Consider the following 24,770-nt stretch of genomic DNA (forward strand, 5'->3'; position numbering starts at 1 on the left):
CATGGAGAAGCTAGTAAAGGTAAAGGGATCCCTGACCATTAGGTCCAGTCGCAAACGACTCTGGGGTTGCGGCGCTCATCTTGCTTTACTGGCCGAGGGAGCCGGCGTACAGCTTCCAGGTCATGTGGCCAGCATGATTAAGCCGCTTCTGGGCGGAAACGCCGTTTACCTTCCCACCGGAGCGGTGCCTATTTATCTACTTGCACTTTGACGTGTTTTTGAGCTGCTAGGTTGGCAGGAGCAGGGAGCGAGCAACGGGAGCTCACCCCATCCCAGGGATTTGAACTGCCGACCTTCTGATCAGCAAGCCCTAGGCTCTGTGCCGGCCATGTCCCAGAGAAGCTACCTGAGCAGTAAAATTGGGGAGACAAGCCAAAGGCATCAGCTTGGGAGGGTCAAGGGTGATGGAGCAGGCCTTAGCCTAGCACGATGGTGGGGGCTGATGAGAGATGGGCACTGGCTGGGCCTGGTAAGTGCTGAGGAAGGCAGGATGGGGCACCAGGGTGGTGAGAGAAAGGCAGGAGATAAGGGTTGCCTCATAACCACCCATGGAATTTGTATTTGTGGAGATCCACTTAACCAAACGTCTTCTGGGAAGCCCTCAAGTTGAACCTGAGCCCACCAACCTGAGCCCTCTCCCCAACTACGAGCCCCTATAGCAGACGCACGCCTTAGAGATGCAGCCCATCCACCACGGCTGTCACTTCCGCCTCTCCTTCCTAGCCGTGTACCACGTGGCGAGGGAGGGGGCTCCAGAAGCTGCTGAAGGCGCTCGCCCCACCCCTGCAGAGAAGTCCGCTTTGTACCGCAGGGGGTGGGGCTGTGTGGGCGGGGCGTGTCCCGGAGCCCCGCCCCTCCTCCCTGTCGCCTCGTGCAGCAGTCTCTCGCCTTGCCCCAGACTGCAGGAGCCAGAGACGCGCAGAATCCTCGCTCCAGACGCAGGTAACGGGGCTTGCTTCTCGCCAGGGGACCGTCGAAGGAGCCCATCTCCAGGGTGGGGCGGCTGCAGGAGGAGGAGGGTGGGGAGGAAAGGGGCCTCGGCGAGAAGCGGAATACCGCTGTCCCTTCTCCTGTTCATATTTTCTTGCCCCCAGCCCCGGGAAATTTTGGAGACGCGAGGCCGCAGAACCGGAGGCAGGGGGGGGGGCGATGGAGAGAGGGAGGGATGTGGAAGAAGATGGAGTGGGAAAGGTGAGATGGAGGAAAGGAGCGGTTAACCGCCCGGGGAAAATGAACGCACGAATAAAAAAGACTGCATTCCTTTGCGCAAAGGTGCAAGCGCTGCGCTCACCCGTGAGCAAACGTGCCCAGGATTGCGCTATTAGGGAGAGACAGAGCCGAGGAAGAAGGAGATGAGCAGGGAGGAGGAGGAGTGGAGGAGTGGAGGAGGAGGAAGCATCGAAGGTGGCGGGGGAGAATAGATCTGGGATGCAGGCAAGGGCTAGGAAAGGGGGATGGAGAAGATCTTGCATTGCTTGAAGAGGAGAGTGATGGGAGCAGGATTTCCAGAGGGACGTAGTCGACGGGTCGGACTCTTGCAGCAAAAACATCAAGTTATCTCCTGGCACCTTGGAGACTAACCCTTTTATTGCGCTTTTGTGGACCGGACTCCGCATCCCCAGAGAAAAGGACGGCGGAGGGGGCAGGGTTGGGTCTCTTGCGCTTTTGCCCTTTTGCTTCCTCTGCCTTAGTGTCCCCTCTGACGCAGCAGCAGCCCCGGAGGACGACACCCTTGGGCGCTGCCATCTTTCTCATCACCCTAGAGCTTTTCTCGGTATTCTTATGAGGGTCTCCCTGTGGGAGGGGGGTGCCACCATGCCCTTCCTCTTGCAGATTTGCCCGTTCTTCCGCCTTACAGACCCCACCGCCACAGGCAGAAAGTGTTTGGAGGGAGGGGGAGAAATTCGTCGTCTGCCCAGAAATGCGTGTGTGTGTGTGAGAGAGAGAGAGAGGCTGTACTGATGGAACGGATCCAGCATCCGATTTCCAAGACTGTCTAACGCGGGCATACTTGCTGTGTCAGCGCCACATGGCGGGGGGGGGATTGCTGCAATATCCCCCACAGGGTAGAGAGCCGTTGCCCTCGAACCAGTAACCTGATCTCCTTGGGTGCCGGACTCCTGCTGGGTGTCAGGAGCGCTGCGGTCACCTCGCCAAGGTCCTAGGAATGTGGGAAACGCAGGTGCAGCCTGGGAAGGCTGAGTGCGGGACATGGCGGTGCCGCAGACACTTTGCCAAGCGCTCTGCTGGCGATGCTTTTTCTGCAGCTGCCTGTTCTGCAAGGGCAGCACCTTAGCCAGCCCTGCAGCAGCATCATAGTGGACCGCATTGCTGGTGCAGTCTAGACCGGTCCTTCCATTTCCTGTGGGGTAGGCGTTAAAGTGGGGGGGGGGGCAAGGAAGAATCGGCACAGGCTGTTGTTGTTGTTCCGCCTGTGGTTTGCCAGACCTGCAGGCTGGCTGCAAGGGAGGGCAGTTTGGTCCGTGTGCCTCTTTAGTTGGCGACCAGGGAGGAATCACCTCCTCCTTCTCCATGCCAACGCAGCTCCTTTATAGGAACATATAATGAGCCATAGGTCTATGTAGCTCAGTACTGCCCACACTAAATGGCAGCAACTCTCGGGGGTTTCAGGCAGGAAATCCTGGAGAGCTGCTGCCAGTTGGTGTGGGGGATACAGAGCTACATGGACCAATGATGCGGCTCAGTATCAGCCAGACCATTAGTCCGTCTAGTTTAGTATCGTCTGCTCTGCAGGCAGAAAACTGTGCGTAGGATTAGTTTGTTGGCTACACTCACTTGCAGTGGGTTTTCAGATGGGACATTTCCAGCCCTGCCTGGAGGTGCCAAGAAACTTTTGCGTGCAAAGAAAATGCTCTGCCACTTCCCCACAAACCCAGGACATCGCACAGCTCATGAGAAATGGCCTAAACTAATGCAGGGCTATGAATTCTCCTACTGTCTGCCTTGAAAGACTTTATTTGTTCCCAGTTCTGCATAAACAGTGCACTCAGGCCATGCCCAGTGGTGCTGCTCTTACAACATGGGCGTAGCCAAGGAGGGGCGGGGGGGGCACCTAGATCAAGTAAAACAATAGAAATACTTAGCTAACTGACCAATCACGTCGGTTCTGCCAAATTTAGTCTTCGCTCAGGGCGCCATATTGCCAAAGCCTGCTCCATACGGAGCGTGCCTATTGATGTGGGGAGGGGAGAGCGAGAGAAGCAGCAAGACAAAGGCAGGCTTGATATCAAATTAAAGAAAAAGGGAGGAGTTGGGGTGCGCAGTAGATGGGGGCAGTTCATAACAACAGATGTCCGCCTGACAAGCCCATGTCTGCCTCCTCCAAATTCCTAGTTATCTTATTTATTTGTCCCACCATTCCTCCAAGGAACTCAAGGTGGCGTACATACTTCTCCACTTCCCCATTTTATCCCCACAACAACCCTGTGAGGTAGGCTGGCTGAGACACGGTGACCAGCCCAAGGTCACACCCTGTAAGCTTCATGGCATGGTGGGAATTTGATCCCAGGTCCTAGTCAGACAAGCTAACCAGAAATACCACACTGGCTCTTAAATATTCCTTCCCATCTCTCTCTCTCTCTCTCTTCCCCACCCTTCCTCTCTTACATCCCCTTTCAGGAACCTTGGGAAGCTACCTGATATTGAGTCCCACAATTTGTCCATCCAGCTCTGTATTATCTACCCAGACTGGCAGCAGCTGTCTCCAGGATTTCAGACAGGGCTGCTTTCCAGCCATACCTAGAGAAGCAGGGATGGGACCTGGGACCTTCTGCATGCAGATTAGAGGCTCTGCTGCTCAACTATGACCGTTGCTCAGGGGTAGAGCATCTGCTTTGCATGCAGAAGGACTCAGGTTCAATCCCCGGCATCTCCAAGGCTAGGAATGACCCTGTCTTTTAAACTCTGGAGAGCTGCTGCCAGTCAGTGTAAACAGTACTGAGCCAAATGACCAATGGTCTGACTCAGTATAAGGTAGCATCCTATACCCCCCTCCTTCCATGAGCTTCAGTTTTACTAATTAGCAACTCAGTGGGCCCGTTTTGAAAGGGTGGAGGTAGATCAGGGGTCAGCAGGGGGCCGGTCCACTGTCCCTCAGACCTTGTGGGGGGCCGGACTATATTTTTGGGGGGGAAATATGAATGAATTCCTATGCCCCACAAATAACCCAAAGATGCATTTCAAATTAAAGGACACATTCTACTCATGAAAAAACACCAGGCGGGCCCCACAAATAACCCAGAGATGCATTTTTAAGAAAAGGACACATTCTACTCATATAAAAACATGCTGATTCACGGACCGTCTGCGGGCCGGATTTAGAAGGCGATTGGGCCGCATCCGGCTCCCGAGCCTTAGTTTGGGGACCCCTGAGGTAGATGGTGCTTTTGGAGCTAGTTAAAACCTTCTGCATCCTTTTCTGATGCAAATCTCTCTCTCCCTCTCTCTCTCTCTCTCTCACACACACACACCCTTTTTCAAATCTGTATTTTTTCTCCACAGAGCAAATAGCAGTGGTGGAGGGGTGGGGAGGAACTGGCAAAAGGTCACACTGGGGGGAAAGGGTTCAATTAAACCCCCTTCCCCACAGCAGAGCTTCCTGGGTTTTCAGAACAGTCGCTCACATACACAGCCCAGCTGCCGATTCATTTTTTAAAAATGAGTTGTATCCCAGTCCTCGCTGTCCAGCATCACATCTGATTTGTGCCTGTGAGTCATCTTGTAATATATCTTCCCACCGCGTAAGTCAGCATGGGCAGCAGCTACACAAAACAGCAGAAGGGATCATTTGGGGGGGGGGGAGAGCCTCTGCAGCTACAGAGGGGCGGGAGGCCCTTGCAAGCTGATGGGCCACATCGGCTCAAATTCAATTTATTTGTTTGTTTGCTGCATTTATATCCCTCCTTCATCTTCCAAGGAACTCAAGGTGATGTACATGGGTTCTCCTCTTCCCCGTTTCATCCTCACAACAACCCTGTGAGGTGGGTTAGGCTAAGAGAGGATGGCTGTCCCAAGGTCACCCAGGGGAGCTTCATGGCTGAGTGGGGATTTGAATGCAAAATCCTAAAAATACAAAGTTAGCCCCTTGAGAAGGCTCTGGGTCGTGGAAGGGGCCGCTGTCACCCTCTGGGTGTTACGGGGCTCCATCAATCACAGAGGGGCATGGCCAGTGATTAGGGGTGATGGGAGTTGTAGTTCGGGAACAGAGGTGGGGAACCTCAGGCCCCAGAGCTGAAGGTGGCTTGGCATAAGGCACCTTCCTGTGTTTTCGTTATGCAAAATGGCTTTAGCTCAGTGGGAGAGCGTCTGCTTTGCATGAAACCCCCAAGAGATGCTGCCCATAATTGCAGACAATACTGAAATAAATGGACCAGTGCTCTGACTCAGTGGGAGGTAGCCATTAGTGCTTAGTACTGTGGGGACAAAAAAGAAAGAAAATCAGAGTGGGAGACATCAGCACAGACCTTTTACAGAGAAAATGGCCCCCGTTGCTCTGCACATCCTCTCCTTGATCAGCTGGCAATGCCTTATGCCACTGGGGTCCCCAGACTTTTGAGGGTTCCCAGGGAGGCATATTTTGGAACTGCCATGGGCACCGTTGCTATGACAAGTCACGAAGACAAAAAAATATGGGGGACCTAGATGGTGGCACACGGAAAACAAAGCAAAAAAGGCAAAACGTGTTCACACCCTGTCTCCCCCCACTCTCCAAAAATACACAATGCACTCTCTAAAAAATAAAACATTAAAAGCCAGGCAAGACACACACACACACACTTCAACCTGCCTAAAACAGCAAAACCCATACGCCAAAATCAAAACCCCAAAACAGGCAACACCCAAAGGACGTTATCTCATAAATCTCCCCCCCCCCCAGCAAAACTTCATACAGGTATGAATGAGGAAACAAGTTACGGTAAATAAAAGTGTAGAAAGCTGCCTCCTTATAAGGTCCTTCTAGCCTTGCATTGTCTGCACTGACTGGCAGCTGTCCAGGATCTCCAACCAAGGGCGTACCCACCACGGGGCAAGTTAGGGCAGCTGCCCTACTCTAGAAGCAAGGCTGGTGGGCAGAGGCGGGGAACCAAGCACGGCGGGGAACCAGGGAGCGCGGCGCGGTGGGCGGGAACGCCGAACTCGCGCTCCGCTGGGCTGGGCTCCGCCTCCGCCCACCAGCCTTGCTTCTAGGGAGGGGCACAGCCCAGCGGAGCGCGAGTTCGCCGTTCCCGCCCGCTGCACTGCGCCCTCCCTCCAGCTCCCCGTCGCGCCCTCTGGCAAGGCCAAGCGCGGTGGGGAACCAGAGAGCGCAGCGCGGCGGGCAGGAACGCCGAACTCGCGCTCCGCTGGGCTGGGCTCCGCCTCCGCCCACCAGCCCTGCTTCTAGGGAGGGGCACAGCCCGGCGGAGCGCGAGTTCGGCGTTCCCGCCCACTTTGTGGCCCCTCCCCTTCCGTGCCTTGGCCCCTCCCCTTGCCCCCCCCCTAGTTTTGATCCTGGGTACGCCCATGTCTCCAACAGAGAAAGGAGGCAAAAGACCACCACCACCACCAAAAAAAAACAAGCTTGAAATAACTGCATAGCTTTCTGCTTCTTTGCCCTGCCTCCATTTCCCTCCCACTGCTGTTGTTTCCCCCGTGTCTTATTGTAAGTCCCTTGGGTTCAGGGACCTGTCAAACTTGTGCCTTCTAAAGCAACCGAGTTGTAATGCTCAGGGAGGTTTATTCAGGCAACCTGCTTTCAGTGCTGCGGGGAGGTGACAGCATGAAGCAGAGAGCCCTTGTGCATGTGCAGAGTGCCTCTCTTTGCTCACTCCAGTCCTGATGTATCTGGGATTATGAGGAACTGTCTTTCAGAGTACGTAACTTTCTAAGAAAGGCTGGAGTCTCCAGAGAGTCTTTCTGAAGACAAAGTTGGGCAGGGGCAGGGTGCTTTTGAAGCCCAGAATGACTACAGCTACAAAAGCTGACGCTGCTGAACAGACTTGTGGGCTGGGGCATTGTTTAGGGCTTTTTGTTACTGTTTTTGATCTCAATCTTTTGGTATCTTTATTTTTAGATCTTACGATTTGTGTGGAAATTTGGTTGTGTACTTTTTGATGCGTTTTGTTTATTGTTTATGAGTACTTTTGTTATGTTTGTAATTATGAAAATCACTTCGTGAGCCACCTTGAGCATAGTTTTAACTATGGAAAGGCAGCATACAAATAAGATGGTGATGATGATGTTGATGAAGAAGAAGAAGAAAGCGAGTTGGGGGGGGAACCAAACTTTTTTACCATCTTCCTGAAACTAGAAGAACAGGCAGGGGCTAGGAGCCAAGTGACAATAGGTTTTTCAAAGCCAGATGAAAGACTGGAGTTGAAATAATTCTCCTTGCCAAAGGAGCAAGCCAACTGCTAGCAGCGGTAAAACCCTTGATGGATCTGTCAATACTGATGCAATGAAATCTAAGTTCTACGTTTGTGCAGCACGTTGCACGCCCTTCTCTAACCTGCATCCAAGCAAGCAAGAGGCGTGCTCAGAGTTCAAGGACAAATTCCAGCCAGGCAAAAGCATTCACAGATTATGTGGAACAGGGCCGGCAAGGGGTGTGGCCTGGAGAGAGGAGTGGTTAGTGAAGAGATGGAGCTTGAATCATAGATTCAAAGAATTGTAGAGTCGGAAGGGACCCTGGAGGCTCAGCTAGTCCAACCCCCTGGAGTGCAGGAATCTTTTGCCCAGCATGGCGCTCGAATCCATGACCCTGAGATTAAGAGTCTTGTGCTCTAGCGACTGAGCCACTCTGAAGAGAACCTCAAGGCCTGATAGACATCCTGGAGGGCCTCATTCAGCCCCTAGGCCTGAGGTTCCTCTCCCCTCCTCTATACCGTCCTTCTGCCATGCCAGAAGGGGCAATAATATCCCACTGAGAGACGCTTTTGATGGTTGCCCCACAACTAGAGGCTTCCTTCTTCTGGAGGTTCTCCAAAGGCTGAGTAACCTCTAGGAACGTTGGGTCTGGGCTGGCAGAGAGAGAACATATTTCAGAGCCAGCGTCCTTCCCTCTGCTTTGCTTACCTTGCCTTCTGTGGGCCAGAGGCAAGTGTGGAGCTGCCCAATCTGGGGTTTTCCTGGTTCCAAACTGTGTTGTGTTGGAGACTTGGGAGGAAAGGTGGAAAAGACTGAGGAGGATGCAGGATTTTCGCAAAGCCAACCGGATGGGACCAAAGGCAGAGCATGCACGGCAGTGATTCCCTATAGCAGGAGCAGAAAACCGTTTTCACCTCTGAGGGCCACATCCCCTTAGGCAAGACCCTCTGGGGGCCACATAACATGGGTGGGCAGGGCCAGAGGCAAAAGCAGATGGGGCAATGAATGCAAATTTTACTCGGTAAACACAGCAGGGCTTGCTTCTGAGCAGATATGCCTGAGATGGCACTGCTTTGCTCATGTGGCTTATTGCTTAGGAGCAGTGGGAGAGGTTGTGCTGCTTCTAAGGCATGGTGCTGTCTGCTGGAGCCTAGCTGAAGAGGCTGGTGGGGGTGGGGACATAGAAAAGCGGGCTGGAGGCTTCTGCTAACGTAATTTAAAGGTTCCTTGTTCCCGTGTAGCCCAGAGGTGTCTAGAAGAGGCTATCTATCTTATCTAAAAGCCCCTCTTTTGCCAAAAAGGCACAGACTCTCCATCTGCCTGTCTCTCTTTCTGCCTCCTCACCATCTCCTTGGCGTCTTTCCCCACTGCAGGAGTCTTAGGATGACTCATCCCCAATTTAGCTCACCCAGTGCTGAGTCATGCTTTCCGCTGCAGGGGGAGAAGGGCCAGGTGGAGGGGAATAAAGGGCCTGAGGCGGGAAGCAAGGGGTGTGTGGCGTGTGTTGTCTGTGTGGGCGTGCTAATGAACTGCAGGCCCTCTCGCCCAAATCTAAGCTCCTGCTTTCTAATAAGCTTCAGACCACGAGACCGGCTGTGTTCAGCCAGACTAATTTTTGACAATTCCCCTTTTGCCCTCCCAGTCCCATCTCTATATAATCGGGTGCCTTTTCTACTCCTAGATTCCTCCCACGCTCCACACCGTAGACCGAAAGGAAGATGAAGTCCACTATTGGTATTGCAGTCCTCGTGACAGGTAAAACTCATTGCCTTGTGCTGATGTCAAGGGTGCCACTTCCTTACATGAAAAGTACAGTGGTACCTTGGTTCTCAAACTCCTTGGTAGTCAAACAACTTGGAACCCAAACACTGCAAACCCAGAACTAAGTGTTCCGGTGTGCGAACCTTTTTCGGAAGCCAAACGTGCTCCATTTTGAGTGCCACACTTCCATTTCAAGTTTTACACTGAGATCTGCCTGTTTTTGTTGTTTAATTTGCATTTTTTGCAGCTCTTCTTTGTTTTGTTTTTGTGACTGTGTGCAACCCAGTTCAGCTACTGATCGATCGATTGTGTGACTGCAGTACATTGTTTATTGCTTTCATTTTATGGCTCAATGGTCTTGTTAGAAAGTAAAATTCATGTTAAACTGCTGCTTTAGGGATTGTTTTTAAAAGTCTGGAACGGATTAATCCGCTTTGCATTACTTCCTATGGGAAAGCAAGCCTTGGTTTTGGAACACTTTGGTTTTGCAACGGACCTCTGGAACGGATTAAGTTTGAGAACCAAGGTACCACTGTAAATGAATCAAAACAATAGAAAACAGCCCCCCAAAAAGGAGGTGGTGTTCTTGCAGTGACCCGGAAAGGGAGACCCAAAAGGGATGCTCCCCTTTGATGAGTTAATTAACCCAATTTGAGGGATTAAAAATGCTCTTGTATTAATTTCACCTTCTAACTGATGAGGCTGCAAGGATTGCAGGTCAGCTCTGCAGATCATTGCTTCTCCGTGTGTTGGTGAAAACCTCTTGCCTTCCTCAGTGCTCCAAGTTGCCCGCTGCCAGAGGATTAGAAGCCTGACCGCTTGCCTGAGCGACCAAAGCCTGCGCTTGGACTGTGCGTACGAAAAGAAGACCTCAAATGCCCTGACCTACGACTTCCGCCTGAGCAGGGATTCCGGCTTGGGGATTGTTGTTGCCAGCAGCCAGAACGTCCCCAATGCCATCTACAAGAACCGGGCCAACGTCACCGTGTCCAACAACCTGGTGTGCCTTCACCTTGCGGGCTTCACCACCGCCGATGAGGGGACCTACGTGTGCAGGCTGAAGATCACCAACGATTATGAGGATAACCAGATGAAGAACATCTCGGTTTTCAAAGGTGAGCAGGAGTCCTGGATGCGAGGCAGGAAAAGAACTCAGAGGAGCTGGCCCTGGTCCTGAAACGGGGTGGGTGGGAGAGAAATTCAATCTCATTTGCATCTTAGCAAGAAACTTCCCCATTCACAATGAGACCAGAACACAGCTATCCTTCAAAATTCAAACTTCTCCAAATTTTGCGGTGCGGTTCTTTAGCCGAATAATGTGCACAGAAACGGGGAAAAACAGCACCTATTTTAGTGAAAACGAGACAAAATTTGTTGTATTGTGGGAAGTTGCTGGCAAAAATGTGTATATTTGTCAAAATGGTGTGGCAGGAGACATTCACACAAAACTGCTGTCAAACTCTGACGAACTTTTCTTTTTAAGCGCAAATTGCTGCAGAATTGTGGAGAACTGATATTAAGGCTGGATAAGAATGAGAAATCCGCAGAACCAAAAATGGATGGGTTTGTTCATCCATAAGGGTGGTGAACTGTGAATGCAGGCAAAGATGTTTATTGGGTTAGATTTAAGACAGGAGGCAAAGTGACCCAAATTCACAGGGGGTAGAGGGGAGGAGAGAAATCAGGTGGGCACATTTTGGTGATTTATTTTGGGTTCATGACTTTATTTTATTATCATCCTTATTAAGAATGGTACAATGAGTTAAAGTAAATAGAAAAAATTAAAAGAATATATTAAAAAAACATTTAAAAGGCAGAGGAAAACAACAGCAAGAATATGACAATGAAATATAATTATGGTTACGGAACTATATAATATGTATGTAAATGGATAAACTTATGATTTCCCTCAAGTCTACGTTGACTCATGGGTCACTATGGTTTCGATAAATACTTTCCAAATATCATTAGATTTGTCCATACATCATCTTTGACCGAAAGCGATCCATTCGTGGGTTGCAAGAGTTGTCATGCCATCTATCTATGACTTTATTGAATGATTCTGATAGACTGGTTGCCTTTTCCAAGGTGATTTCCCTTTTTTTAAAAAAAATGCTCAAACAAATAGACGGCATCAAAGGGAAGGTGGGAATCCCCAGGCCCAGTGTTTTCATCAGGAAAACAAATGCAACCTTTCCCCATGTCTGAATGCACCCTTTGTTTCTTGCAGACCGGCTGGAGAAATGCGCAGGAATCAGCCTCTTGATCCAAAACACCTCCTGGCTGCTGCTGCTGCTGCTCTCATTGCCTCTCCTGCAAGCTGTGGATTTTGTGTCCCTGTAAAGAAGGAGAAGCGAGCAAAGTGGGGGGAGGGAGGGAGGGAGGGAGGGAAGGGAGAGCCGGCTGGGGAGCGGACTTAAACCCAACAGAGCATCGTGGCCCTTTCCTTTTTTCATTGTTGTTCTTGTTCCAGAAAGAGGCAGCCGATAAGGAGGATGGTTTGATGCCGAACCCCGATTGTATCTCTTAATATTATCTCTCTATATCTCTCTCTATATAGCCGCATAGCTGATAAAAGTGACTGATTTGCGCTAAAAGCCAGTATCATGCTGCCACATTCAAGCAACGGATCACCCAGAGGGTGCGACAGGAAAAGGACGGGGGGGGATCCTCAGCGCTCCATCCAGAAATCAAGCATGGCAGAATTTATGTGCCACTGCCTTCCTTTCTTTTGTCCCACCCCATGCCAATTTTTGCTATTTCGGTTCCTCTCTTTATTTGCCCACTTCTCCCAAATGTGCCCCTGCTTCTGGTCTTCTGCAGCTTTGTCTTAGAGACTCGAGGGAAGGAAGCAATGCCAGCAAGGCTCAGCATGCTTTTTAAATTTTAAACCAAAGAGGTGTGCAGCAAAACGTAGAGGGGGCAGGTGGAGGGGGGGGTTCATAGAGCACATCTTAGACTCCAACTCCCATCAGCCCCCACCCAGCCTGCTTGGCTGTTGATCAGGTGTCATGGGAGTTGTGAGGGCGACAGCATGCATTGAGAGCCTGCATATTTCTTGCAAACCACTTAGAGGTTTAAGTACAATCAAGCGATATATATATATATACACTTTGTTAAATGAAATAAATTAATTTTTGGAGGACAGCCCTGACGCACAGTGCTCTTTTCCCTCTGAAGCCCACAGTGGTCTTTATTGCAGCATGGCCCTTATCTGCTGGGTATCCTCCGCGAGAGAACAGGAAACCCCTTGCACCTAGGGTTGGGTTGCAAAAGGAATAGCAGAGGCTTGCAGATTCACTACCGGGGTTGGGCGTTGGCTGCTGGACGAAGGAGTCGTAGCTTTAGTGGCATGGAAGTCATGTGTTTGCATTGCATGCAAAAGGTTCCAGATTCAATCCCTGCCAACCTGTCACTGAAAGCTGTTTGCCAGGGAGCAGCAGTGAGGGAGAGAGTTGTATGCTGTTACTTTGATTTGCTTGTTTTCATGCAGTTTGTGGGCTTCCCAGTGTAGGCAAGTGAAGTTGAGTGCTGAGCTCAGGTGCAACTGACCCGGCAGGGCTTTTCTTGCATTTGGGAGAGCCTGGGGTGCAGCAGTGGGTGGGTGAGCTTCAAATTTGCCCATCATTTGCTCTGCATAACAGGATCCTCGAATTGGCTGGGTTCCGTGAAGGAGAGCTAAAATCAGTCCTAGCCCAAGCAACTGTTCTGCTAACCCTGGCTTGTTTGTTTTTTAAGGAAGATTTTTAAAAAATTATTGTTGCACGGCAACCCAGGCTCCAAGTGATGTGAGATTCCAGCGGTTCCAGCTGCTTACCCCAGGGTTTGTGGAAATGAGGCATGGCAGAGACTGTGTTGTCTTTAATATATATGGTTTATTTACACATATATACAACCTGAGCCTATGAAGGAGGAATTCACAGCATCATCACCCCAAAAGGGTCTTGTTTCTCCCATAGTCCAAGCCTTGGATTCAAACAGACTTCAAATATTGCTTTCTAACATTGCTCTCCCTCTCTTTCTTCAGCTTGCTGCTTTCCTTCTAGGACACACCTCTCCTCACCTCTCAGCCTTAAACTCTGGCTTTGTCTATTGAGGGAGGGGGACCCACCTATTCCCAGTCTAGCACAAGCCCTTAGGTCTTTTGTTCTCCTAATGGCCCATCACCCAGGAGGCTAGCCTGACTTGATTAGCTTTTGCACACTTGCTGAAACCAGAGATTAGACGCTTCTCGCATTCCGTTTAACTCCTCAAGCACTTACTGGATCCAGGGAATAGAGTGGTCTGGCACCCACAAACTCATAACACTACCTCCCCCCCCAAAAAAAAAAAAATCAGACACCTGTCCACACATTTTCAACAAACAGCAAAATATCTCTTTCCTGCAGAAAATTCACAAACAAGTGAGCCAAAGCATGAGAACACACATCATTAAAAACAGATAAAAATACAAAATGACACTTTTAACCCAACCCAGTACAGTATCAGCTTATTCCTTTCAAACAAGTCAGGTTTTCTCCTTTCTCCTTAGTGCACACTCCGAGTCAGTTCTGTATTCCACACTTGGCATGTCCAAGATAGTGAGTTTTGACATGTTTAAGGCAGGATACAACTCTTAGCGCCTTTGTTCATTTCCCCCTTCTGCTCCTGCTGCACAAGGCAGCTTTCAAACATACAGCTAGCTCAACAGTTCCTACAAATCATTCAACAGCTCCCATCACCACAAACATGCAAAAAACAACAACAAATCAACAGCATTCAGAAAATAAAATAAAAAACTTGCCAAAACTTCCAGGATGGTCCCCTGCAGCAAATAATAAAACAGTCCCAAAAAAACATACCATGCTGTTGCCTGCATGACTGTTTGTCTTGGGATTTCACCAAGTTCTCAGTTCCAAGTAGATCAACAGTTTACTTTGGGGCTCAAATCACACATTCAGGGTTTGTTTTTCAAATTTCTCTTTCCCCTCCCCTCTAGTTGTGGATCGGAGGCTCCAAACTCCAGTCCCCAAACAGTCTCTGCAGTGGCATGCAGGGCTTCAAGACACAACCATAGGGGAACACATCTGCTTCTGCACTGGCACACTGGGGGTTCCCTTCTACTTTTTTCATCTTACTAACCCTGGGCCAGTCCACTACATCCCCTGCCCCCAAACTGTAAATCAAAGTCTTTACCTGGGGATACCTTCATTAGGATCAGACCCCCTAAGTTGGTGACCAGAAATTGGCCTCTGTTTCCTCCCAACAGCCGTGAATTCCCCTCTCTGCTTACTCCCAACATCTCCTGAATGCTTCATGGGCCCAAAGAAAGGCAGGTAATCCTCCCAGTGGCTCTTTCTTCCAAAACCCATGAGATCCTGGGTGACTGTAAGTTCTGGGATGGGTGCCCACCGTGCAAGGCTATATTAGGGCACCCAAGGGGCAAAATCATTGTGGGCAGTTATCTCATCCATTTCCTCAGACACCAGCTGCTCTTCTTGAATGCTCTCTCATACCTCCAATTTCTCCTGCCACATCTCTTCTTTTGGCACCTCTGCAAGCCACTTATGCACACTTATGCCTCTGGCTTTTCCGGTGTCTTTTCCACCACTAAGAAAAACACCGCTGCTCTACTTGCGCACAAATATTAACACATCTCTTTTTCTGGCACACATGGAGTGAATAGATCTCTAGGCAGCAGCTCTTCACCTCCATCCTGCAGTGTGTCCTCCCGCTGAGGCACCTTCCTCCTGCACTCTCCCTTTTCCACAGCAGGCTCCGAGGGAGTGGAGAAATCAGTCAGTAGCAGCTGCTCAGCTCCAGCCAGCTGGAGGCGTTGTCTTCCCCCTTGCCTTCAGCTACTAACTTTGCGGTCCAAGCCTCTCAGCTGCCCATCCACACAGTGGATCTGTTTGGCCACCCTTCCATCTAGGCGTCTTGTAGCTGAGCTCCTGGGTCACTTCCAAACCCCTGTAAGCATATCATGAGGCAAGGCTCTCACCTCGCATGTAGTCATGCATTCATCTCCATGGAGAATTCGTCGCCACTCTGCCAGCAGCTGATCCATTTTATCCAACCGCCTGCTTTGTTGTTACTTCACTCTCGTAAGCCACTCAAGGAGGGTTGCTGTTGTTCCTGCCGATTCAGGCACACATCTTTCCCACGCCCTCCTCCAGGAAACCCAAATGCCAACTTCTGACACCAGTGTTGCACAGCAATCCAATCTCTGAGCAATTCAAGATTCTGGGGTTCTATGAGCTTACCCAGGGTTTGTGTTTCCTTTAGGTAATGAGGCCTGGCAGAGACTGTTGCCTTTAATATATATGGTTTATTTATCTATGATATATTGTTCATTTATTAACCTGAGCCTACAATGGAGGGGTTCACAGCATCAGCACCCCAAAAGGGTCTTGTTTCTTCCACACCTATGGTACATACTGATGTCTGCCATGGATCCAGACAGACATCAAACATGGCTTTCTAAAGTTGCGCTCTCACGCTCTCTCCAGCTTGCTGCTTTGCTTCTAGGGCACATTCCTTCTCACCTCTAATCTAAACTCTGGTTTTGTCCTTTGAAGGAGGCCCCACCCACCCATTTTTCATCTAGGACAAGCCCTTTGGTCCTTTGTTTTCTTAATGGCCCATCACCCAGCAGCCTAACCTATCTCAATTAGCTTTTAACACTTGCTGAATCCAGGGATTAGAAGTGTCTAGTACTCAGTTTAATACTCCAAACCTTGATTAAACTCTAAAACTTATTGGATCCAGGAACATTATCAAGTATCGGGGCAAAGCTTTCTGGTTTACCCAGCCCAAGGTGAGCAGTTTTTAGTCTGTCAGCAAAACAGATCTTGGTCTTTTCTCTGAAGAAAAACCTAGTGTGTAAAAGAAGCCACCTTGTACCATTGTCCCACCTAGCCTAGTATTATGTGCACTGACTGGCAGCAGCTCTCTGGGGTTTCAGGCAACAGTTCCAGGAGGTAACAAGGATTGAACCTGGGACCTTTCCACGCACAGCAAGATGTTCTCCCACTGCGCCATAGCCCTTCATCTTTCATCTGGGAAGCATAGCTGAGCAGCTTGCTTGCATGGGATAGCTCAGTTGGTAGAGCAGCAGGCTCTTAATCTGAGGGTTGTGGGTTCAAGCCCCATGCTGGGCAAAAAATACCTGCATTGCAGAGCCTTGGACCTTGTGGCCCCTTCCAACTCTTCTGTGATTCTATGGTCTTTCCCCAGCCCTCAGGTGGAGAAAGGAAAGGGAGCTCAGTCTTACCAGGGGGCAGGAGAAATGACCCCTGTCTACCCCAACTCCCTAGTTTGCAGCTGCAGGTGTCTAACATAGGGGTATGAAGGCAGTAACGGGGCGGGGGGGGGGGTCAGGCACTGCTCAATCAGCTGTGGAGCCTCCCTGCTCCCCTCTGCTCTGGAAGAAGTGGAAGCGACCCTTAATTGTGAGTGTCATCGCTGACCGCAATGGCAGTCAAGCAAAAGGTTCAAGCTGTAAAGAGTGTGAATTGTTTTCCTTGGCCGCCAGTTGCCCACCTGTCGCTAGAGAGTCCTTAGAGTTGGCTCAGTCCTAAGTGGAAAGGCCATCTTGGATTCTCAGCGCTACTGGAATTAAGGGCCAAAAGTAGGGGTTTGATGGGGGAACCGTGTGGACTTATTCAGTCAGAGCTAGCTGGGAGGGGAGAAAATACCTTGGATTGCAGCAGGCTAGGGAGAAATTATCTTGGAGTAATAGAGCATAAGGGGAGGACCTCTTGATCCTCGGCTCCATGAAAATCACCATGGGAATTAAATCTGCATGGTTTTCCTCTCTATTGCTTAGGTCTAAATTGTCTCAAAGCTGTATTCAGAACCCTCCCACCCTCCATTGATAAATAAGCTAAAAACAGTTCCCTTTCCCAGTTCTCAAAGATTTGGACAGATTGATGCAGAGTGCACCTCCAAACGTTAAGTGGCGTGAGTTTACAGGCTGTGTTGCCCAGAAACAGGGCTTGTTTGACGAATGGTATTGTTATCTGACTCTCAAAAGGTCCAGTCCTTGCATTCTCTTGCTGCATCACAGCTGAGCAAAGCAGGCCTTCCTCATTTCTGTCATTCCAGCAAAATCTGCTTAATATAAAGTGCTTTTCATTATGCCTTTAAAGAAATTCCAGTCTGGATTCCTGGAGCACGTTTGGAGCAATCCACTTTCCCTGGTCACTTCTTGGCAGCAGAGGGTTCCTTCCAGGAGATATTAGAGGAAAAGCAAACATACCCAGGCAACTCTGCCAATTGCAAATGATAAAAAATAGATTATTTTACCAGTACTGGCAGAAAACTGTGGACTAGTACCTTGGGTAGACTTTGCAAGGTGGGTTCTCTCACACCAGTACCACTCTTTGCTTAGCCATATCAGCAACTATTTCTAAGCTGCTTTCTGGATAGCATGAAGGAAAGTAAGTTTTCTTTGAACTGCAAATGACCAAAGTAGATTTGCTTTACTGTACTAGCCTACTAGTAGGGACCCAGGTGGCGCTGTGGTTAAACCACTGAGCCTAGGGCTTGCTGATCAGAAGGTTGGCAGTTCGAATCCCTGTGACGGGGTGAGCTCCCGTTGCTTGGTCCCAGCTCCTGCCAACCTAGCAGTTCGAAAGCACATCAAAATGCAAGTAGATAAATAGGAACCGCTACAGCGGGAAGGTAAACGGCGTTTCCATGTGCTGCTCTGGTTTGCCAGAAGCAGCTTTGTCATGCTGGCCACATGACCTGGAAGCTATACGCCGGCTCCCTCGGCCAATAATGCGAGATGAGCGCGCAACCCCAGAGTCGGTCACGACTGGACCTAATGGTCAGGGGTCCCTTTACCCTTTACCTTTACTAGCCTACTAGAAAACTGTGGACTAGAACCTTTGGCTGACTTTGCAAAACGCTGTGCGCCTGCAATTTTCTTAATTTTCTCCCACCAGCACCTCATTCACCTACTCATAGTGGCACTATTTTTAAAATAATTTTCCAGTAAACAGTATGTGCCCAGAACTGAGGGTGCAAAATATAAGCTGTTGATGTGCCGTATTTCTGTTATGCCATTTGAAACGGGCAGGTGGATATCTGCATGTCACATGCACCTTTTGTGGGATTTCAAGGGAAATGTGTGCTTTTTTTTAAAGGGGGAGGACGGACCCCCCCCCTTTTTTGAACCAGGCTTTGTAAATACAGTACAGAGAGTGGGATTACAACTGAAAACAGAGTGATGCTCTTACAGCTGTTGCAATTCTTTGCTGGATAAGAGCAAAGAAAGAGCAGCAGAGAGCCTCTATCCATTGTGAAAGAGCTACAGGCTGCCTGGGCTGAATGTTGCTTGAGGTTTATTGGTGAGATGTTTGGTTAGGTGGATCTCTGCAAATACAGATTCCATGGGTTTTTATGAGCTGGCTCCTTTTCTTGCTTCTGTCCTGCCCTCACCAACCTGGTGCCCTATCCTGCCTCGTTCAGCACTTACCAGACCCAGCCAGTGCCCAACCTCCCACCAGCCCCTGCCATTGTGCTAGGCTAAGGCCTGCTCCAACACCCTTGATCCTTCCAAGCTTTGGCTTGTCTCCCCCAATTTTACTGCTCAGGTAGCTTCTCCCTAACCATCTTTTGCCCAGCCAGACTTGATTTTTAACTGCAATTCATCAGCTGAGGATTGGAAATCTGGTGAGGGGGAGGGGGAGGCAGAACCCAACGCTGCTCATTGTCCTAGTCTTGTTTTGTGAACATTTGTAGAGTGTTTTCCACAGCTTATTGTCAAAGAAAATTATGTCAAAGAAAAAAAATCTGTCTGCACACAATAAAACCTTAGATTGTTGGATTCCTCATCTGATGCGAGTCTTTTCTTGGACGATTAGAAGGGTCTGGGGCCAGCAGACCTTGGCACTGCCAGGTTGAATTAATCAGATACAGGTTACTTGTCTATCTGCCAGCCTCTGTTGCAAGTAGGACTAGCCCTGTTTGACCTAAGGAACCCCACAATAACAGTGGGTGTGGTGGTCGTTTGCACACATATGCTGCCCTCCAAATTGGTGAGGTCCTAGGGTCCAGAAAAATGTGGAGGGAGGGGTGGGCACTGGGGAAATCAATTGCCAAGACAAGGGGTTCAGCCACCCTCGCTCTAATGAAGGTGTGGAGAACTTGTGGCCCTCCAGAGGTTGCTGAACTACAACTCCCATCAACCCCAACCATTGGCCATGCTGGCTGAGGCTGATGAGAGCTGTAGTTCAGCAACATCTGGAGGGTCAAAGGTTCCCCATGCCCACCTGAATGGTAGCCCTGATGACAAGAAAAACCAGTTGCCACTGTCCCCTCAGTATTTAATTGACAGCCATTTGCATTTTCTGCACTGGTGTTTCCAGTGATGGTGTGGACCTGCAACACCCCATGATTTTGGATCCGCTCCAAACTGGTGCCAATGTTTTGCAGTTGCTTTGCAGCATTTTGCAATACGAAACCTGCATCTTTAGTGCCTTGCCCAACAGTCATTGATACATCAAGCAGGTGTCTGTAACACCCAAAAATCCAACATTGTCCAATTTCATCCCAACCAGTGCCAAAGTTTTGCTATAGTTTTGCAGAATTTTGCAGTCAAAAACTCACATTTTGCCGTGCCCATTTACGCCATACCCTTGTATACATGAAGCGGGCCTTACTGATAATGGATTAGAATGTACAGTTTCACCAGCTGGCGTCTGCAAATCAAACTACTGGTAAGCAGGCTAGGATTAGGGGGGCAGAGATTAATTTAGGGGAGCACAACCCATTCAGTTGCACTGGGCACGAGCCTCAAGGTGCCATAGGGGATGCCACAACTATGATTTAGTATGGAGTACGAGAAGCGGGGGTGAGGATTTGCCTTTCACCTCCAGTGCCCTCTCCAGATGACCAGGTGCTTTTCCAATTCCACCAGAGAGGAAGATGAGATCCACCTTTAGCACTGAAGTCCTCCTGACATAGAAAACATTACAGCAAAGTTACAGGTAGGTAGCCATGTTGGTCTGACGTAGTGGAAACAAAAAATAAAAAAATCCTTCCAGTAGCACCTTAGAGACCAACTAAGTTTGTCATAGGTATGAGCTTTCATGTGCATGCACACTTCTTCAGATACACTGAAACAGAAGTCACCAGAACCTTATGTATAGTCAGAGGGTGGGGAGGGGTATTAACTCAGAAGGGTGGTGGGAATGGGTGATTGGCTGATAGGAGTGGTAAACCTGTTGACGACTGTTAACAGCTGCAATTGGTCTTGCAGGATAAAGCAAGGGGTGAGATGGCAAAAGAAAGCTTTCTCATGTATAATGAGATAAGAATCCAATGTCCTTATTCAGACGAGGACTCTCCACGGTTTTAAGCTTGGTAATTAGTTGCAAGTCAGCAACTTCTCTTTCCAGGCTGTTTCTGAAATTTTTCTATAATAAGACAGCTACTTTGAGATCTTGTATAGAATGTCCTGGGAGACTGAAGTGTTCTCCTGCTAGTTTCTCTGTCTTGTGATTCTTGATGTCATATTTATGTCCATTTATCCTTTGGCGTAGGGTTTGATCCAAATCACTGACTATGATAAAAACCCTTCTGTTTCCACCGCCAAACCTTTCAGGCGAGAATTTGCCACAGTTTGGGATCATTTTTGAGTAAATTGGATAATGTTAGATTTTTACTGAAATTGTGACAGCACAGGTCAAGGATTTTATTTTTTAAAAAAGTATTTCCACAGGATAAGGCGCCGAGGGCTGATTTCCTGACCTACGATAAAAAAAACCCTTCTGTTTCCACTGCCAAAGCGTTCAGGGGAGAATTTGCAACACTGTGACCATTTTTCAGTGAATTGGATAAGGTCAGATTTTTAGTGAAATTGTGACTGAGCGGGTTAGGGATTTTTTCTCTCTCTTCGAAAAAAATGTTTTTCCGCAGGTTAAGACGTCAAGGGCTGATTTATTCACTTTTGGTTTAAAAAAAACCCTTCTGTTTCCACCGCCAAATCATTCAGGGGAGAATTTGCAACAGTTTGGCACCATTTTTGAGTGAATTGGATAACTTCAGATTTTTGGGGAAATTTTGATTTACTTCATTATAATCATCAACAGCCCGTCGCCTAGCAACCGCCCCGTTGCCTAGCAACCACCAGTTGCCTAGCAACGGCCCGTCGCCTGGCAACCGCCCCATTGCCTAGCAACCACCCGTCGCCTAGCAACCATCCTGTTGCCTAGCAACTGACCTGTTGTCTAGCAACCGCCCGTTGCCTGGCAACCGCCCCCTCGCCTAGCAAACCCCAGTTGCCTAGCAACCGAACGTTACCTAGCATCCGCCCGTAGGCTAGCAACCACTCCGTCACCTAGCCACCGCCCCGTCGCCTAGCAACCGTGCTGTTGCCTAGCAACCGGCAGTTGCCTAGCAACCGACCGATGCCTAGCAACCCCCAGTTGCCTAGCAACCGCCCTGTTGCCTAGCAGCCCTCAGTTGCCTAGCAACCAACATTATCTAGCGACTGTCCGTAGCCTAGCAACCACCCCGTCGCCTAACAACCGTCCTGTTCCCTAGTAGCTGTCCTATTGCCTAGCAACTAACCATTGCCTAGCAACCGACCGATGCCCATCAACCGTCCTGTTGCCTAGCAACCGCCCCGTCGCCTAGGAACTGCCTGTCGCCTAGCAACCGTCCTGTTGCCTAGCAACCGCCCCGTTGCCCAGCAACCGCCCCGTTGCCCAGCAACCGCCCCGTTGCCCAGCAACCGCCCCGTTGCCCAGCAACCGTCGGTTGCCTAGAAACCGCCCTGCTGCGTAGCAACCTTCTGTCGCCTAGCAAACATCCTGTTGCCTAGCAACGGACCATTGCCTAGCAACCGCCCCGTCGCCTAGCAACCGCAAGTTGCCTAGCAGTCGCTCGTTGCCAAGCAAACCACCAGTTGCCTAGCAGTCGCTCGTTGCCAAGCAAACCACCAGTTGCCTAGCAACCGCCCCATTGCCTAGCAACCGCCGGTTGCCTAGCAACTGTCCTGTTGCCTAGCAACCGACCGATGCCTAGCAACCGACCGATGCCTAGCAACCCCCAGTTGCCTAGCAACCGCCCCATCGCCTAGCAACCGCCCCAATGCCTAGCAACCGCCCCATTGCCTAGCAACCGCCGGTTGCCTAGCAACTGTCCTGTTGCCTAGCAACCAACCGATGCCTAGCAACCAACCGATGCCTAGCAACCGCCCCATCACCTAGCAACCGCCCCGTCGCCTAGCAACCGCCAGTTGCCTAGCAACGTCCCGTTGCCTAGTGACTGCGGTTGCCTAGCAACCACTGGTTGCCTAGAAACCGCCCCGTTGCCTGGCAACCTTCTGTCGCCTGGCAACCGCCCTGTCGCCTAGCAACCGTCCTGTTGCCTAGCAACTAACCAATGCCTAGCACCCCCAGTTGCCTAGCAACCCGCCCCGTCGCCTAGCAATTGACCGTTGCCTAGCAACTGTCCTGTTGCCTAACAATTGACCGTTGCCTAGCAACTGTCCTGTTGCCTAGCAACTGACCGTCGCCTAGCAAGCGTCGCCTAGCAACTGACCGTCGCCTAGCAACCGCCCCGTTGCCTAGCATTTCTTGGCCTATGATAAAAACCCTTCTGTTTCCACCGCCAAACGTATCAGGGGAGTCTTTGCAACAGTTTGGCACCATTTTTGAGTGAATTGGTTAACTTCAGCTATTTGGTGAAATTCTGAGCCACGGGTCAGGGATTTTGTCAAACAAATGTTTTTCCACAGGTTAAGTTGTCGAGGACTGATATTTGGGGAATGATTAAAAAAAACCTTCTGTTTCCACCACCAAACGAATCGGGAGGATTTTCAACAGTTTGGCACCATTTTTGAGTGAATTGGATAACTTCAGATTTTTGGTGAAATTCTGACCCCACCAAAAATCTGACGTTGTCCAATTCACTCAAAAATGGTGCCAAACTGTTGCAAATCCTCCCCTGAAACGTTTGGCAGTAGAAACAGAAGGGTTTTTATCATAGGGAAAAAAATCAGGCCTCGACAACTTAACTTGGGGGAAAACATTTGTTTGAAAAAATCCTTAACCCGCGCAGTCACAAATTCCCTGAAAATCTGACCTTATCCAATTCAAACATGGTGCCAAACTGTTGCAAATTCTCCCCTGAAAGGTTTGGTGGTGGAAACAGAAGGGGGGTTTTTTTTAGTCATAGGCCAAGAAATCAGCCCTCGAAGCTTTAATCTGCGGAAAAACATTTTTTTGAAAAAATCCCTAACCTGCGCGGTCACAATTTCAATACCACCACTAGACGTAATATGGACACTTGTACCAGAGCCTGCAATAAACCCAGATGCCAACTTTGCTGCCACATACACCCAGACAACACCATTACTGGCCCCATCAACATCAAACATACCATCTCAGGACTATTTAATTGCTCATCTTCTAACAGTGCCCTTCAGCTCTCTATATTAGACAAACAGCCCAAACCAAAGGATAAATGGATATAAATCTGACATCAGGAATCACAAGACAGAGAAACCAGTAGGAGAACACTTCAATCTCCCAGGACATTCTATACAAGATCTCAAAGTAGTTGCCTTATTACAGAAAATTTTCAGAAACAGACTGGAAAGAGAAGTTGCTGAATTGCAACTCATTACCAAGCTTAAAACCATGGAGAGACCTGGTCTGAATAAGGACATTGGATTCTTATCTCATTATACATGAGAAAGATTTCTTATGCCATCTCACCCCTTGCTTTTTCCTGCAAGACCAATTGCAGTCGTTAACAGTCATCAACAGGTTTACCACTCCTATCAGCCAATCACCCATTCCCACCACCCTTCTGAGTAATACCCCTCCCCACCCTCTGACTATACATAAGGGTCCGGTGAATTCTGTTTCAGTGTATCTGAAGAAGTGTGCATGCACATGAAAGCTCATACCTATGACGAACTTAGTTGGTCTCTAAGGTGCTACTGGAAGGAATTTTTTATTTTTTGTTTCGATTACAGCAAAGGACTGCCTTGCACTGCCATCTAGCGGTCTGAGAAGGTAATCATCTGGGCCAACCAAATTACCATTTTAACAGTCTGATTTTTTCTACATTTTGCAGAAATGGTTGGACAGTGTTCTCGAAGCTACGAACATGAGTTTGACCAAACTGCGGGAGGCAGTGGAAGACAGGAGTGCCTGGCGTGCTATGGTCCATGGGGTCACGAAGAGTCGGACACGACTAAACGACTAAACAACAACAACAAAAAGCACAAATCCTCCTGGAAATACTTCACCATTTTTAGCAAGAATTTCTCCTTAAACAGCTCGGGGGGGGTTTTGCATGCAGTTTTGACTAACGTACACATTCTTGCAAGCAACTTACCCTAAAACAATGCATTTTTGTATGACTTTTTTCACCAATGCAAGCATTTTTATAAACATGGTTTGGCCGGAAAACTGTGTTGCAATAAACCAGATAAGAGCCAATCTCAATGGCTGTGTTTCAGTTCTAACACTGTTTCAGAAAGTGTGAATTTTGACAGATTTGTCTTTAAACGCAATCAGTCAAATTTCTTCCCCATCCCTACGCTATGGGCACACAAAATGCCCCTGCATTCCATGAACCTTGAACAGCACTTTAATGTAGACACTGCTCTCGATAGGAGAGGAGTTTTCTAATATCCC

At 49.2% G+C, this 24,770-nt stretch overlaps 1 protein-coding gene across 1 annotated transcript; it reads left to right on the forward strand.

The window, feature by feature from the left end:
• The first annotated feature begins 808 nt into the window (after nucleotides 1-808).
• On the forward strand, nucleotides 809-15,998 carry THY1 (Thy-1 cell surface antigen). Its single transcript, XM_035139746.2, has 4 exons — nucleotides 809-942; nucleotides 9,047-9,120; nucleotides 9,903-10,241; nucleotides 11,357-15,998. Exons 2-4 carry the CDS (start codon nucleotides 9,084-9,086, stop codon nucleotides 11,467-11,469), a joined length of 489 nt encoding a protein of 162 aa, XP_034995637.1. The 5' UTR covers nucleotides 809-942; nucleotides 9,047-9,083; the 3' UTR covers nucleotides 11,470-15,998.
• Nucleotides 15,999-24,770: the final 8,772 nt, after the last annotated feature.

The sequence above is a fragment of the Zootoca vivipara genome, chromosome 15, assembly GCF_963506605.1.
Source record: "Zootoca vivipara chromosome 15, rZooViv1.1, whole genome shotgun sequence".
In the NCBI taxonomy this organism is placed as follows: domain Eukaryota; kingdom Metazoa; phylum Chordata; class Lepidosauria; order Squamata; family Lacertidae; genus Zootoca; species Zootoca vivipara.

Coding starts and splice junctions, on each gene's coding strand:
- THY1 (XM_035139746.2), top strand. CDS start 9,084: ATGAAGTCCACTATTGGTATTGCAGTCCTCGTGACAG. Junction 9,121..9,902: donor TATTGCAGTCCTCGTGACAG/GTAAAACTCATT, acceptor TGCCTTCCTCAG/TGCTCCAAGTTGCCCGCTGC. Junction 10,242..11,356: donor GAACATCTCGGTTTTCAAAG/GTGAGCAGGAGT, acceptor TGTTTCTTGCAG/ACCGGCTGGAGAAATGCGCA.